Genomic DNA, 15,577 nt, shown 5'->3' with positions numbered 1-15,577 from the left:
GAAATTAAAACTACAATATTTAAAGTATTTCTTTTTGGAATCATACATTCCACTAACAATTTGACCTGTGACCCACAGATTATTAGAGCTATGGTGTTGCAACATGTTAGATCTCTGAAATTATCCAGGGTACACTTCTAAAAATGAGTGAAAATGGTGGCTTACCAAAGTATGATTTGAGTTTCTTGGACCCTCTGCATGAAATGTGAACTTTGGGGATGCTGATCACAAGTTAAATTTGCTTTTTAAAACTGGGTATACAGTTGATGGATGTCAAATGATAAATGAACCCTTAATGATGAAATGGTCTTTTAAGTTTTAGTTGTTCATGTTTGCTTTTTTCTTTAACCTGATGCAAATAGTTGTAATTTGTACTTTTTGTTGATAAAGAAAACTGGGCGTTGTTTTTGGTATGTTTTTTCTTTAACCTGATGCAAATAGTTGTAATTTGTACTTTTTGTTGATAAAGAAAACTGGGCGTTGTTTTTGGTATAAATTCATTTTCTGTCTCATGGGCCTGAGAGCTCTGCAAGTCTTGTGTGGGCCTTCATTGTATCCTGAGACATGTGGGAACGTTAGATTACTTAAGATTGCTTGAGATTGCTGTGTCAATCAAACTAAGTAATACTACAAAATAAAAATTTACAAAGAAATGAGAGATGATAGGTAAAGTTTTCTGAAGGAACAGCAAATACAGGACATACTGTGTTTCACAGGAGAAGAGGGTATGATTGCTTTGTGAAGAAATAATTCATACAATTTAGTCAGATTTCTATTTTTCTGCATTCTAATGAATGATAGAATGTTAATTTTCAGACTTTTTAGATTTCAATTCTAATGGATTGACTATAGAAGTAGTGATTGTAATCGACACAAAGAATATACGGGCTACAGAGGAAAAACCACAGATTCATGAATGAAAGCAGATTTGTATATGTTTTGAAAATTTATAATAGAGAAATGTTCTCATGGATGTATCTATGATTAACCTTTTATAGATCAGATGATCCCATCAGAATCCAAACAAAAGGACAATGAAGAAAATTCTTGGGATCTAGAGGTACTATGTATCATCAGTGTTTTCTTAATATTAGTATTGCATGATATGAAAACACAAAATCAGAGGCTTAGACTTTATTTTCTCACTTCTGCATATGTCATCCCCAAATTATTTTTGGTATTTTTCAGAATATGCTTCATAGAGAATCTATGTGCTGAGTAGGTTACTACTTCATAGTGAAATTCTGCTAATTTGTCGGATTAATTTAAGAAGCTAGTGTGGCATAGTATAAAAAATAAGGCTTAGAAGTCACTAGCAATTCACATGGGATCTGAAGTACATTTGTCTAAAAGCAAAAGAATTATACTGAGTCCAGTTATGGGCAAATATATGATTCTGTGGTTTATCTAGATGTACAAAAGTTCTAATTGGATTCATAGACAGTTTAAACTGCAGTATTTTAAAAGCTGGGACCTGAAAAGTTAATGGCTGGGACTTGAACATATTGACATAATCTTTATTGTTCAGTATAGAGCTGAGGGAACATTTCGGGAAAAAGACAAGTCTAAGGAATAGGAAACCTGGTGGGACTATAATAACAAGAGTATTGGTTGACTAGTCTTTTAAAAAATATAAATTATTTTCACAAATAGAACTCCTTGAGTCCCTTTGTGGCAGTCAAGCTGCAGCAGCATGAGCGTCAAATAATAGTGATGTATTTTAAGGTCACAGCTGTGGAAAGACATAGAAAGTATCTGACCTCTTACAAACAAGCAGCTGCTGCCTGGTGGTAACAGCAAAGGGTGGAAGTCAACAGACAGGTAGATTTTATCTGATTTGTCATTAGACAAAAAAACTTTAATATTTGTTTCTTTCATTTAAACATAACATAATTTTTTTCTTAGTGCATTTACATTCTATTCAGGCACTTTTTTTGTCAGCATAGATATGTCAAAAACATGTTGCTGAATTTAGGCCCCTGTTTACCAAAATAAAGCAGCTTTTCAACATTCTGTGCATATATTATATGACAGACTCTAAAAGTTCTCTTCATGACATGCATCATTTTTAACACTAAATAATTCTATAATCATGAATATTTTAAATGTTAAATCTGGCCTTCAAATGTTTAATATTTTAAATGTTTAATATTTTAAATGTATAATGGCAAGCAGCAAGTGTGTTGTATTGTGTTTGAAAAGTCATATTTAGTTTTGATGAGGACTACAACATAAGTTAGATATTTTTAAGAGAGATACTTTTTGAAATATGCAAGAGTGAATTTTTTCATGAATGTGATTTCTTTCTCCTGCTCAGTAACCAAGTTAATGGCTGCATGAACGTAAAGATAAGCTTGATGTAGAGAGAGTTAAATGAGGATTTCTGTCAAAATGTTTTGATTCTCTATGTGTCTGCTCTTTAGTCAAATTGGTTGTAAAGTAGGAAATTGTGTTTTAAAAAAAGATTTTAATAAGGAAATTTTGATACTCTTCATTATTAGGATTTTTCCATTTAAATTATTTATTGATATTACTTTTAACAGAGTGACCGTGAGACTGTTTCACAGAAGGATGTGTGTTTACCCAAGGCTACACCTCAAAAAGAATTCCATACGATAAGTGGAAAATTAGAAGGTAAGAACCATTTTTTATTGAAAATGTCATTTGACCAAATATTTCTCTAAACTGATGAGGAAGGATATCCTCTAATAGCCAAAGAAAATTACCTCCTAAATGCAAAGCATGGAAAAAAAGAGAAGTGAAAGTTGAATGGTGATAAGTTATACGTCTTATCAGGTGTTAGCAACAGACTATATTGAGAGCGCTGAAAAGGAGTTGAATTACTAGTTTGAATTCAAGATATTCCAAGACCTGAGGAAAATGAGAAAATAAGAAAGAAGAAAGTAGTAAAAGAGGAAATGAAGACTGAGAAAGTAGAGCGTACAGAGAGTACATGAAGGAACAAGAAGCAGGTTTATATAATGGAGGATGATAAAATGAAATGATTCTTTACAAAAAGATGGGGTATGGTTAGAAATTTGGGAAGAATAAAAAGTGACCTTCTCGTACCAAAATATTCCACAGAATTACAGCAAAGGTATTCTGATTTTTCCTATCTTTCTCACTGGTGGGAAGCCATTAGGGATGGAAGCACCTGATCATGGAGAGCTGTGTTCTATTTGCAATAGGTGAGAGTAAGCATATATGCACGGCCACACATGTATATAATTTGTCATATGCACTCCATATAGACCAGAAGTTTTCATAGAAAATCAGCTGAGAACTTTGTTAACAATTCACACTGTGATTCAGCCGACTTGGGATTCTGCATTTTTAGTAAGTTCTCAGGTGATGCTGATGATGGTGGTCCTTGGACCTTGCTCTGAGTTATTTTTGATATAAATTCATTTTCTGTCTCATGGGTTTGAGAGCTCCTCAAGTCTTGTGTGGGCCCTGATTTTTATCCTATAACATGTGGGAACGTTAGATCACTTAAGGCAACTATTGTTTCCTATACATTTCTGATGTTTCTCCAAGGTGTCACAAGGTGACTCTGAATATATTGCTGCATTAGAGAAGAACTGTGTCATTGTAATTAAAGCAGTTCTTAATTTATATGCAATAAAAGTTTTTTAAGCTTATCTTCCTAAAACATATACACAGTCAAAACACACCCAATACGCTGTCATGGCATATTGAAATGTAAAAGGGTTGGACATATAGTTTACTAACATCAAGAAGTTAATATCTCTAAGAAATCTTATTTGGTGATGAATCATCTCTTTTGGAAAACTTTGTAATAGAGATTGCTGAGTCAATCATGCTGAGTAATACTACAAAATAAAAATTTACAGAGAAATGAGAGATGATAGGTAAAGTTTTCTGAATGAACAGCCAATAAAAGACATACAGTGTTTCACGGGAGAAGAGGGTATGACTGCTTTATGAAGAAATAATTCATACAAGTTTGTCAAATTTCTATTTTTCTGCAATCTAATGAATGATATAATGTTAAGTTTCAGACTTTTTAGATTTCAATTCTAATGGATTGACTATAGAAGTAGTGATTGAATAGATAAAAAGAATATACAGGCTACTGAGGAAAAACCACAGATGTGTGAATGAAAGATTTATATATGTTTTCAAAATTTATAGTAGAGAAATGTCCTCATGAATATATCTGTCATTTAACTTTTATAGATCAGATGATCCCATCAGAATCCAAACAAAAGGATGAAGAAGAAAATTCTTGGGATTTAGAGGTACTATGTATTACCAATGTTTTTTTAATATTAGTATTGCATGATATGAAAACATAAAACCAGAGGCTTAGATTTTATTTTCTCACCTCTGCATATGTCACCCCCAAATTATTTTTGATATTTTTCAGGTTATGCTTAATAGAGAATTTATGTGCTAGGTAGATTACTGCTTCATAGTGAATTTTTTTGAAGAAGATTTTAATTAGGAAATTTTGATACTTGCTATTATTAGGATTTTTCCATTGAAATTGTTTACTGATATTGCTTTTAACAGAGTGACCGTGAGACTGTTTCACAGAAGGATGTGTGTTTACCCAAGGCTACACCTCAAAAAGAATTCCATACGATAAGTGGAAAATTAGAAGGTAAGAACCATTTTTTATTTAAAGAGTCATTGGACCAAATATTTCTCTAAACTGATGAGGAAGGATATCCTCTAATAGCCAAAGAAAATTACCTCCTAAATGCAAAGCACGGAAAAAAAGAGAAGTGAAAAGGTGATATGTTATACATCTTATCAGCTCTAGGCAACAGACTATATTGAGAGTGCTGAAAAGGAGGTGAATTATTAGTTTGAATTCAAGATATTCCAAGACCTGAGGAAAATGAGAAAGTAAGAAAGAAGAAAGTAGTAAAAGAGGAAATGAAGACTGAGAAAGACAGAGCGTACAGAGAGTATATGAAGGAACAAGAAACAGGTTTATGTAATGGAGGATGATAAAATAAAGTGATTCTTTACGAGAAGATCGGGTAATGTTAGAAACTGGGAAGAATATAAATTGAACTTCTCGTACAAAAGTTTAGCAGAGAATTACAGCAAAGGAATTCTGACACTTCCTGTCTTTCTCACTGGTGGGAAGCCATTAGGGATGGAAACACCTGACCATGGAGAGCTGTGTTCTATATGCAGTAGGTGAGACTAAGCATATATGCACGGCCACACATGTATATAATTTGTCATATACACTTTGTATAGACCAGAAGTTTTCATAGAAAATTAGCTGAAAACCTTGTTAACAATTCACACTGTGATTTAGCCAACTTGGGATTCTGCATTTTTCATAAGTTCTCTGGCGATGCTGATGCTGGTGGTCCTTGGACCTTGCTCTGAGTTATTTTTGATGTAAATTCATTTTCTGTCTCAAGGGCCTGAGAGCTCCTCAAGTTTTCTATGGGCCTTGATTTTTATCCTATAACATGTGGGAACATTAGGTTACTTAAGGCAATTATTGTTTCCTATACATTTCTGATGTTTCTCTAAGGTGTCACAAGCGAACTCTGAAGATATTGCTGCTTTAGGGAAGAACTGTATCTTTGTAATTAAAGCAGTTCTTAATTTATATGCAATAAAAGTATTTTTAACTTATCTTCCTAAAACATAAACAAAGCCAAAACACGCCCAATAGGCTGTCATGGTGTATTGAAATGTAAAAACGTTGGACATATAGTTTACTAACATCAAAAAGTTAATATCCCTAAAAAATCTTATTCGTTGATAAATCATATTTTTTGACGAACTGTGTAATAAAGACTGCTGAGGCAATCGAGCTAAGATATACTACATAATAAAAATTTACAAAGGAATGAGAGATGATAGGTAAAGTTTTCTGAATGAACAGCCAATAAAAGACATACAGTGTTTCACGGGAGAAGAGGGTATGACTGCTTTGTGAGGAAATAATTGATACAAGGTAGTCAAATTTCTATTTTTCTGCATTCTAATAAATGATATAATGTTAATTTTCAGATGTTTTAGATTTCAATTCTAATGGATTGACTATAGAAGTAGTGATTGTAATCAATAAAAAGAGTATACGGGCTACGGAGGAAAAACCACAGATTCGTGAATGAAAAATTTGTATTTGTTTTTAAAATTTATAGTAGAGAAATATTCTCATCAATGTATCTGTGATTAACTTTTTATAGATCAGATGATCCCATCAGAATCCAAACAAAAGGACGAAGAAGAAAATTCTTGGGATTTAGAGGTACTATGTATTATCAATGTTTTTTTAATATTAGTATTGCATGATATGAAAACATAAAATCAGAGGCTTAGACTTTATCTTCTCACCTCTGCATATGTCACCCCCAAGTTATTTTTGATATTTTTCAGGATACACTTAATACACTTTCAGAATACCTAATCTATGTGCTAGGTAGATTATTGCATCATAGTGAAATTTTTTAAAAAAGATTTTAATTAGGAAATTTTGGTACTTTTTATTATTAGGATTTTTCCATTGATATTGTTTATTGATATTACTTTTAACAGAGTGACCGCGAGACTGTTTCACAGAAGGATGTGTGTTTACCCAAGGCTACACCTCAAAAAGAATTCCATACGATAAGTGGAAAATTAGAAGGTAAGAACCATTTTTTATTTAAAGAGTCATTTGACCAAATATTTCTCTAAACTGACGAGGAAGGATATCCTCTAATAACCAAAGAAAATTGCCTCTTAAATGCAAAACATGGAAAAAAAGAGAAGTGAAATGGTGAAAAGTTATACGTCTTATCAGTGTTGGTAACAGACTATATTGAGAGTGCTGAAAAGGAGCTGAATTATTAGTTTGAATTTAAGATATTCCAAGACCTGAGGAAAATGAGAAAATAAGAAAGAAGAAAGTAGTAAAAGAGGAAATGAAGACTGAGAAAGACACAGTGTGCAGAGAATACATGAAGGAACAGGAAGCATGGTTATATAATGGAGGATAATAAAAAAAAATGATTCTTTACGAGTAGATTGGATATGGTTAGAAATTTGCGAAGAATATAAACGGACCTTCCGGTACTGAAATTTACCAGAGAATAACAGCAAAAGTATTCTGACTCTTCCTGTCTTTCTCAGTGGTGGGAAGCCATTAGGGATGCAAACACCGGACCATGGAGAGTTGTGTTCTATTTGCAATAGGTGAGACTAAGCGTATATGCACGGCCATACATGTATATAATTTGTCATATACACTCCATATAGACCAGAAGTTTTCATAGAAAATCAGCTGAGAACCTTGTTGACAATTCACACTGTGATTCAGCCGACTTGGGATTCTGCATTTTTAATAAGTTCTCAGGTGATACTGATGCGGATGGTCCTTGGATTTGCTCTGAGTTATTTTTGGTATAAATTCATTTTCTGTCTCAAGGGCCTGAGAGCTCAAGTCTTGTGTGGGCCTTGATTTTTATCCTATAATATGTGGGAACATTAGGTTACTTAAGGCAATTACTGTTTCCTATACATTTCTGATGTTTCTCCAAGGTGTCACAACCTGACTCTGAAGGTATTGCTGCATTAGGGAAGAATTGTGTCGTTGTAATTAAAGCAGTTCTTAATTTATTTGCAATAAAAGATTTTTAAGCTTATATTCCTAAAACAAATACACAGCCAAAACACGCGCAATATGCTATCATGGCATATTGAAATGTAAAAGGGTTGGACATATAGTTTACTAACATCAAAAAGTTAATATTCCTAAAAAACCTTATTCGTTGATAAATCATCTTTTTTGTTGAACCGTGTAATAGAGATTGCTGAGTCAATTGAGCTAAGATATACTACAAAATAAAAATTTATAAAGAAATGAGAGATGATAGGTAATAGAAAAGTTTTCTGAATGAACAGCAAATATAGGACATATAGTGTTTCACGGGAGAAGAGGGTATGACTGCTTTGTGAGGAAATACTTCATGCAAGTTAGTCAGTTTTCTATTTTTCTGCATTCTAATGAATGATATAATGTTAATTTTCAGACACTCAGATTTCAACTCTGATGGATTGACTACAAAGTAGTGATTGTAATCGATAAAAAGAATATATGGGCTACAGAGGGAAAACCACAGATTAATTAATGAAAGAATTGTATATGTTTTTAAAATTTATAGTAGAGAAATGTTCTCATGAATGTATCTGTTATTAACCTTTTATAGATCAGATGATCCCATCAGAATCCAAACAAAAGGACGAGGAAGAAAATTCTTGGGATTTAGAGGTACTATGTATTATCAATTTTTTTTAATATTAGTATTGCATGATATGAAAACATAAAATCAGAGGCTTAGACTTTATCTTCTCACATCTGCATATGCCACACCAATTATTTTTGATATTTTTCAGGATACACTTCATAGAAAATCTATGTGCTAGGTAGATTACTGCCTCATAGTGAAATTTTTTTAAAAAGATTTTAATTAGGAAATTTTGATACTCTTCATTATTAGGATTTTTCCACTGAAATTATTTATTGATATTACTTTTAACAGAGTGACCGTGAGACTGTTTCACAGAAGGATGTGTGTTTACCCAAGGCTACACCTCAAAAAGAATTCCGTACGATAAGTGGAAAATTAGAAGGTAAGAACCATTTTTTATTGAAAAAGTCATTTGACCAAATATTTCTCTAAACTGATGAGGAAGGATATCCTCTAATAGCCAAAGAAAATTACCTCCTAAATGCAAAGCATGGAAAAAAAGAGAAGTGAAATGGTGAAAAGTTATACGTCTTATCAGGTGTTGGTAACAGACTATATTGAGAGTGCTGAAAAGGACGTGATTTATTAGTTTGAATTCAAGATATTCCAAGGCCTTAGTGAAATGAGAAAATAAGAAAGAAAAAAGTAGTTAAAGAGGAAATGAAGACTGAGAAAGACAGAGCGTACAGAGAGTACATGAAGGAATAAGAAGCAGGTTTATATAATGGAGGATGATAAAATGAAATGATTCTTTACGAGAAGATCAGGTATGGTTAGAAATTTGGAGAAATATAAAGTGACCTTCTCGTACCAAAATGTACCAGAGAATTACAGCAAAAGTGTTCTGACTCTTCCTGTCTTTCTCACTGGTGGGAAGCCCTTAGGGATGCAAACACTGGACCATGGAGAGTTGTGTTCTATTTGTAATAAGTGAGAGTAAGCATATATGCACGGCCACACATGTATATAATTTGTCAGATACACTCCATATAGACCAGGAGATTTCATAGAAAATCAGCTGAGAACCTTGTTAACAATTCACACTGTGATTCAGCCGACTTGGGATTCTGCATTTTTAATAAATTCTCAGGCGATGCTGACGATGGTGGTCCTTGGACCTTGCTGAGTTATTTTTGGTATAAATTCGTTTTCTGTCACGGACCTGAGAGCTCCTCAAGTCTTTTGTGGGCATTTATTTTTATCCTGTAGCATGTGGGAATGTTAGGTTAATTAAGGCAATTATTTTTTCCTATACATTTCTTTTGTTTCTCCAAGGTGTAACAAGATGACTCTGAAGATATTGCTGCATTAGGGAAGAACTGCGTCATTGTAATTAAAGCAGTTCTTAACTTATATGCAATAAAAGCTTTTTAAGCTTATATTTCTAAAATATATACACAACCAAAACACACCCAATACGCTGTCATGGGGTATTGAAATGTAAAAGAGTTGAACATATAGTTTGCTAACATCAAAAAGTTAATACACCTAAAAAATGTTATTTGTTGATAAATCATCTTTTTTTGATGAGCTGTGTAATAGAATTTGCTGAGTCAATCGAGCTAAGATATACTACAAAATAAAAATTTACTAGGAAATGAGAGATGATAGGTAATAGAAAAGTGTTCTCAATGAACAGCAAATATAGGACATACCGTGTTTCATGGGAGAAGAGGGTATGACTGCTTTGTGAGGAAATACTTTGTGCAAGTTAGTCAGCATTCTACTTTTCTGCGTTCTAGTGAATGATATAATGTTAAATTTCCGACGTTTTAGATTTCAATTCTAATGGATTGACTACAAAGTAGTGATTGTAATCGATAAAAAGAATATACGGGCTACAGAGGAAAAACCACAGATTAATGAATGAAAGAATTGTATATGTTTTTAAAATTTACAGTAGAGAAATGTTCTCATGAATGTATCTGTTACTAACCTTTTATAGATCAGATGATCCCATCAGAATCCAAACAAAAGGACGAGGAAGAAAATTCTTGGGATTTAGAGGTACTATGTATTATCAATGTTTTTTTAATATTAGTATTGCATGATATGAAAACATAAAATCAGAGGCTTAGACTTTATCTTCTCACCTCTGCATGTGTCACCCCAATTATTTTTGATATTTTTCAGGATACGCTTCATAGAGAATCTATGTGCTAGGTAGATTACTGCTTCATAGTGAAATTTTTTTAAAAAAAATTTTAATTATGAAATTTTGGTACTTTTCATTATTAGGATTTTTCCATTGAAATTATTTATTGATATTACTTTCAACAGAGTGACCGTGAGACTGTTTCACAGAAGGATGTGTGTTTACCCAAGGCTACGCCTCAAAAAGAATTCCACACGATAAGTGGAAAATTAGAAGGTAAGAATCTTTTTTTATTTAAAGAGTCATTTGACCAAATATTTCCCTAAACTGATGAGGAAGGATATCCTCAAATAACCAAAGAAAATTACTTCCTAAATGCAAAGCACGGAAAAAAAGAGAAGTGAAATGGTGAAAAGTTATACGTCTTATCAGATGTTGGCAACAGACTTTATTGAGAGTGTGGAAAAGTAGGTGATTTATTAGTTTGAATTCAAGATATTCCAAGACCTGAGGAAAATGAGAAAGTAAGAAAGAAGAAAGTAGTAAAACAAGAAATGGAAGACTGAGAAAGACAGAGTGTACAGAGAATAAATGAACAAGAAGCATGTTTATATAATGGAGGTTGATAAAATAAAATGATTCTTTATGAGTACATCGGGTATGGTTAGAAATTTGGGAAGAATGTAAAGTGACCTTCTAGTACCAAAATTTAGCAGAGAATAATAGCAAAAGTATTCTGACTCTTCCTGTCTTTCTCACTGGTGGGAAGCCATTAGGGATGCAAACAATGACCATGGAGAGCTGTGTTCTATTTACAATAGGTGAGACTAAGCATATATGCACGGCCACACATGCATATAATTTGTCATATACACTCCATATAGACCAGAAGTTTTCATGGAAAATCAGCTGAAAACCTTTTTAACAATTCACACTGTGATTCAGCCGACTTGGGATTCTGCATTTTTAATAAGTTCTCAGACGATGCTAATGCGGATGATCCTTGGACCTTGCTCTGAGTTATTTTTGGTATAAATTCATTTTCTGTCTCAAGGGCCTGAGAGCTCCTTAAGTCTTGTGTGGGCCATGATTTTTATCCTATAATATGTGGGAACGGTAGGTTAATTAAGGCAATTATTGTTTCCTATACATTTCTGATGTTTCTCCAAGGTGTTACAACCTGACTCTGAAGGTATTGCTGCATTAGGGAAGAATTGTGTCATTGTAATTAAAGCAATTCTTAATTTATATGCAATAAAAGTTTTTAATCTTATCTACCTAAAATATATACACAGCCAAAACATGCCTGATACGCTGTCATGGCATATTGAAATGTAAAAGTGTTGGACATATCGTTTACTAACATCAAAAATTAACATCCCTAAAAAATCTTATTCGTTGACAGTCAATTGAGCTAAGATATACTACAAAATAAAAATTTACAAAGAAATGAGAGATGATAGGTAATAGAAAAGTTTTCTGAATGAACAGCAAATATAGGACATACAGTGTTTCACGGGAGAAGAGGGTATGACTGCTTTGTGAGGAAATACTTCGTGCAAGTTAGTCAGTTTTCTATTTTTCTGCATTCTAATCAATGATAAAATGTTAATTTTCAGACTTTTTAGATTTAATTTCTAATGTATTGACTACAGAAGTAGTGATAGTAATTGATAAAAAGAATATACAGGCTAAGGAGGAAGAACCACAGATTCGTGAATGAAAGATTTGCATGTTTTTAAAATTTATAGTAGAGAAATGTTCTCATGAATTTACCTGTGATTAACCTTTTGTAGATCAGATGATCCCATCAGAATCCAAACAAAAGGACGAGGAAGAAAATTCTTGGGATTTAGAGGTACTATGTATTATCATTTTTGTTAATAATAGTATTGCATGATATGAAAACATAAAATCAGTGGCTTAGACTTTATCTTTTCACCTCTGCATATGTTACCCCAGTTATTTTTGATACTTTTCAGGATACGCTTCATAGAGAATCTATGTGCTAGGTAGATTACTGCTTCATAGTGAAATTTTTTAAAAAAGTTTTTAATTAGGAAATTTTGGTACTTTTCATTATTAGGATTTTTCCATTGAAATTATTTATTGATATTACTTTTAACAGAGTGCCCATGAGACTGTTTCACAGAAGGATGTGCGTTTACCCGAGGCTACACCTCAGAAAGAATTCCACACGATAAGTGGAAAATTAGAAGGTAAGAACCATTTTTTATTGAAAAAGTCATTGGACCAAATATTTCTCTAAACTGATGAGGAAGGATATCCTCTAATAGCCAAAGAAAATTACCTCCTAAATACAAAGCATGGAAAAAAAGAGAAGTGAATTGGTGATAAGTTATACGTCTTATCATGTGTTGGTAACAGAATATATTGAGGGTGCTGAAAAGGAGGTGAATTATTAGTTTGAATTCAAAATATTCCAAGACCTGAGGAAAATGAGAAAATAAGAAAGAAGAAAGTAGTTAAAGAGGAAATGAAGACTGAGAAAGACAGAGCGTACAGAGAGTACATGCAGGAACAAGAAGCAGATTTATATAATGGAGGATGATAAAATGAAATGATTCTTTACAAAAAGATTGGATATGGTTAGAAATTTGGAGAAATATAAAGTGACCTTCTCGTACCAAAATGTACCAGAGAATTACAGCAAAAGTGTTCTGACTCTTCCTGTCTTTCTCACTGGTGGGAAGCCATTAGGGATGGAAGCACCTGACCATGGAGAGTTGTGTTCTATTTGCAATAAGTGAGAGTAAGCATATATGCACGGCCACACATGTATATAATTTGTCATATACAGTCCGTATAGACCAGAAATTTTCATAGAAAATCAGCTGAGAACCTTGTTAACAATTCACACTGTGATTCAGCCGACTTGGGATTCTGCATTGTTAATAAATTCTCAGGCGATGCTGACGATGGTGGTCCTTGGCTCTGAGTTATTTTTGGTATAAATTCATTTTCTGTCACGGTCCTGAGAACTCCTCAAGTCTTGTGTGGGCCTTGATTTTTATCCTGTAGCATGTGGGAATGTTAGGTTAATTAAGGCAATTATTTTTTCCTATACATTTCTGATGTTTCTCCAAGTTGTCACGAGCTGACTCTGAAGATATTGCTGCATTGGGGAATATCTGCATCATTATGATTAAAGCAGTTCTTAACTTATATGCAATAAAGCTTTTTAAGCTTCCATGCCTAAAACATATACATAGCCAAAACAGACCCAATATGCTGTCATGGCATATTGAAATATAAAAGGGTTGGACATATAGTTTACTAACATCAAAATGTTAATATCCCTAAAAAATCTTATTTGTTGATAAATCATCTTTTTTGAAGAACTGTGTAATAGAGATTGTTCAGTCAAACGAGTTAAGTAATACTACAAAATAAAAATTTACAAAGAAGTGAGAGATGATCAGTAATTAAGGTTTTCTGAATGTACAGCAAATATAGGACATACAGTGTTTCACAGGAGAGGAGGGTATAACTGCTTTGTGAGGAAATGCTTCATACAGTTTAGTCAGTTTTCTATTTTTCTGCATTCTAATGGATGATATAATGTTAATTTTCAGACTATTTAAATTTCAATTCTAGTCAATTGACTATATAAGCAGGCATTTTAATCGATAACAAGAATATACAGATTACAGAAGAAAAACCACAGATGCGTGAATAAAAGGTTTATATATGTTTTTAAAATTTAAAATAGAAAATGTTCTCATGAATGTATCTGTGATTAACCTTTTATAGATCAGATGATCCCATCAGAATCCAAAAAAAAGGCCGAAGAAGAAAATTCTTGGGATTTAGAGGTACTGTGTATTACTATTGTTTTTTTAATATTAGTATTGCATGATATGAAAACATAAAATGAGAGGCTTAGACTTTATTTTCTCCCCTCTGCATATGTCACCCCCAAATTAATTTTGATATTTTTCAGGATACGCTTCATAGAGAATCTATGTGCTAGGTAGATTACTGCTTCATGGTGAAGTTTTCTTAAAAAAGATTTTAATTAGGAAATTTTGATACTCTTCATTATTGGGATTTTTCCACTGAAATTATTTATTGATATTACTTTTAACAGAGTGACCGTGAGACTGTTTCACAGAAGGATGTGTGTTTACCCAGGACTGCACCTCAAAAAGAATTCCACATGATAAGTGGAAAATTAGAAGGTAAGAACCATTTTTTATTGAAAAAGTCATTTGACCAAATATTTGTCTAAACTGATGAGGAAGGATATCCTCTAATAGCCAAAGAAAATTTCCTCCTAAATGCAAAGCACAGAAAAAAAGAGAAGTGAAATGGTGAAAAGTTATACGTCTTATCAAGTGTTGGCAACAGACTCTATTGAGAGTGCTGAAAAGGAGCTGAATTATTAGTTTGAATTCAAGATATTCCAAGACCTGAGTGAAATGAGAAAATAAGAAAGAAGAAAGTGGTAAAAGAGGAAATGAAGACTGAGAAAGAGCATACAGAAAGTACATGAAGGAATAAGAAGCAGGTTTATATCATGGAGGATGATAAAATGAAATTATTCTTTTCAAAAAGATCGGATATGGTTAGAAATTTGGAGAAATATAAAGTGACATTCTAGTACCAAAATGTACCAGAGATTACAGCAAAAGTATTCTGACTTTTCCTGTCTTTCTCACTGGTGGGAAGCCGTTAGGGATGGAAGCACCTGACCATGGAGAGCTGTGTTCTATTTGCAATAGGTGAGACTAAGCATATATGCACGGCCACACATGCATATAATTTGTCATATAAACTCCATATAGACCAGAAGTTTTCATAGAAAATCAGCTGAAAACCTTGTTAACAATTCACACTGTGATTCAGCTGACTTGGGATTCTGCATTTTTAATAAGTTCTCAGGTGATGCTGATGCGGATGATCCTTGGACCTTGCTCTGAGTTATTTTTGGTATAAATTCATTTTCTGTCTCAAGGGCCTGAGAGCTCTTCAAGTCTTGTGTGGGCCTTGATTTTTATCCTATAACATGTGGGAACGTTAGATTACATAAGGCAATTATTGTTTCCTATACATTTCTGATGTTTCTCCAAGGTGTCACAACTTGACTCTGAAGATATTGCTGCATTAGGGATGAAATGTGTCGTAATTAAAGCAGTTCTTAATTTATATGCAATAAAAGTTTTTAAGCTTATCTTCCTAAAACATATACACAGCCAAAACATGCCCAATATGCTGACGTGGCATATTG

General features: G+C 33.0%; 1 protein-coding gene across 11 annotated transcripts; it reads left to right on the top strand.

Annotated features, from left to right (window-relative positions):
- The first annotated feature begins 977 nt into the window (after positions 1–977).
- LOC126963107 (ankyrin repeat domain-containing protein 30A-like) lies at positions 978–14,593 on the top strand. 11 transcript variants are annotated; one of them, XM_050805087.1, is made up of 14 exons: positions 979–1,060; positions 2,544–2,634; positions 4,201–4,262; positions 4,537–4,627; positions 6,189–6,250; positions 6,538–6,628; positions 8,190–8,251; positions 8,523–8,613; positions 10,177–10,238; positions 10,512–10,602; positions 12,123–12,184; positions 12,455–12,545; positions 14,101–14,162; positions 14,438–14,593. In XM_050805087.1, the coding sequence occupies exons 1-14, from the start codon at positions 1,004–1,006 to the stop codon at positions 14,576–14,578; spliced, it is 1,116 nt and encodes a 371-aa protein (XP_050661044.1). In that variant the 5' UTR covers positions 979–1,003; the 3' UTR covers positions 14,579–14,593. The 11 variants fall into 11 exon arrangements, with proteins under 11 accessions (XP_050661053.1, XP_050661050.1, XP_050661051.1 ...); XM_050805096.1 differs by lacking the exons at positions 2,544–2,634; positions 4,201–4,262 and having other exon boundaries at positions 978–1,060; XM_050805093.1 differs by lacking the exons at positions 4,201–4,262; positions 4,537–4,627 and having other exon boundaries at positions 978–1,060.
- The last annotated feature ends 984 nt before the right edge of the window (positions 14,594–15,577 follow it).

This window comes from Macaca thibetana, chromosome 9 (assembly GCF_024542745.1).
Source record: "Macaca thibetana thibetana isolate TM-01 chromosome 9, ASM2454274v1, whole genome shotgun sequence".
Classification (NCBI taxonomy): domain Eukaryota; kingdom Metazoa; phylum Chordata; class Mammalia; order Primates; family Cercopithecidae; genus Macaca; species Macaca thibetana.
Note: the sequence above shows the minus strand (reverse complement) of the source record. Positions and strands in the feature narration are given on the sequence as shown.

What these genes read in the sequence shown, in the direction of transcription:
- LOC126963107 (XM_050805087.1), top strand. Translation starts at nt 1,004, where the DNA reads ATGATCCCATCAGAATCCAAACAAAAGGACAATGAAGAAAATTCTTGG. An exon ending in GATAAGTGGAAAATTAGAAG is followed by an intron (nt 8,614 to 10,176) that starts GTAAGAACCATT and finishes AACCTTTTATAG; the next exon opens with ATCAGATGATCCCATCAGAA. An exon ending in AAAATTCTTGGGATTTAGAG is followed by an intron (nt 10,239 to 10,511) that starts GTACTATGTATT and finishes TACTTTCAACAG; the next exon opens with AGTGACCGTGAGACTGTTTC.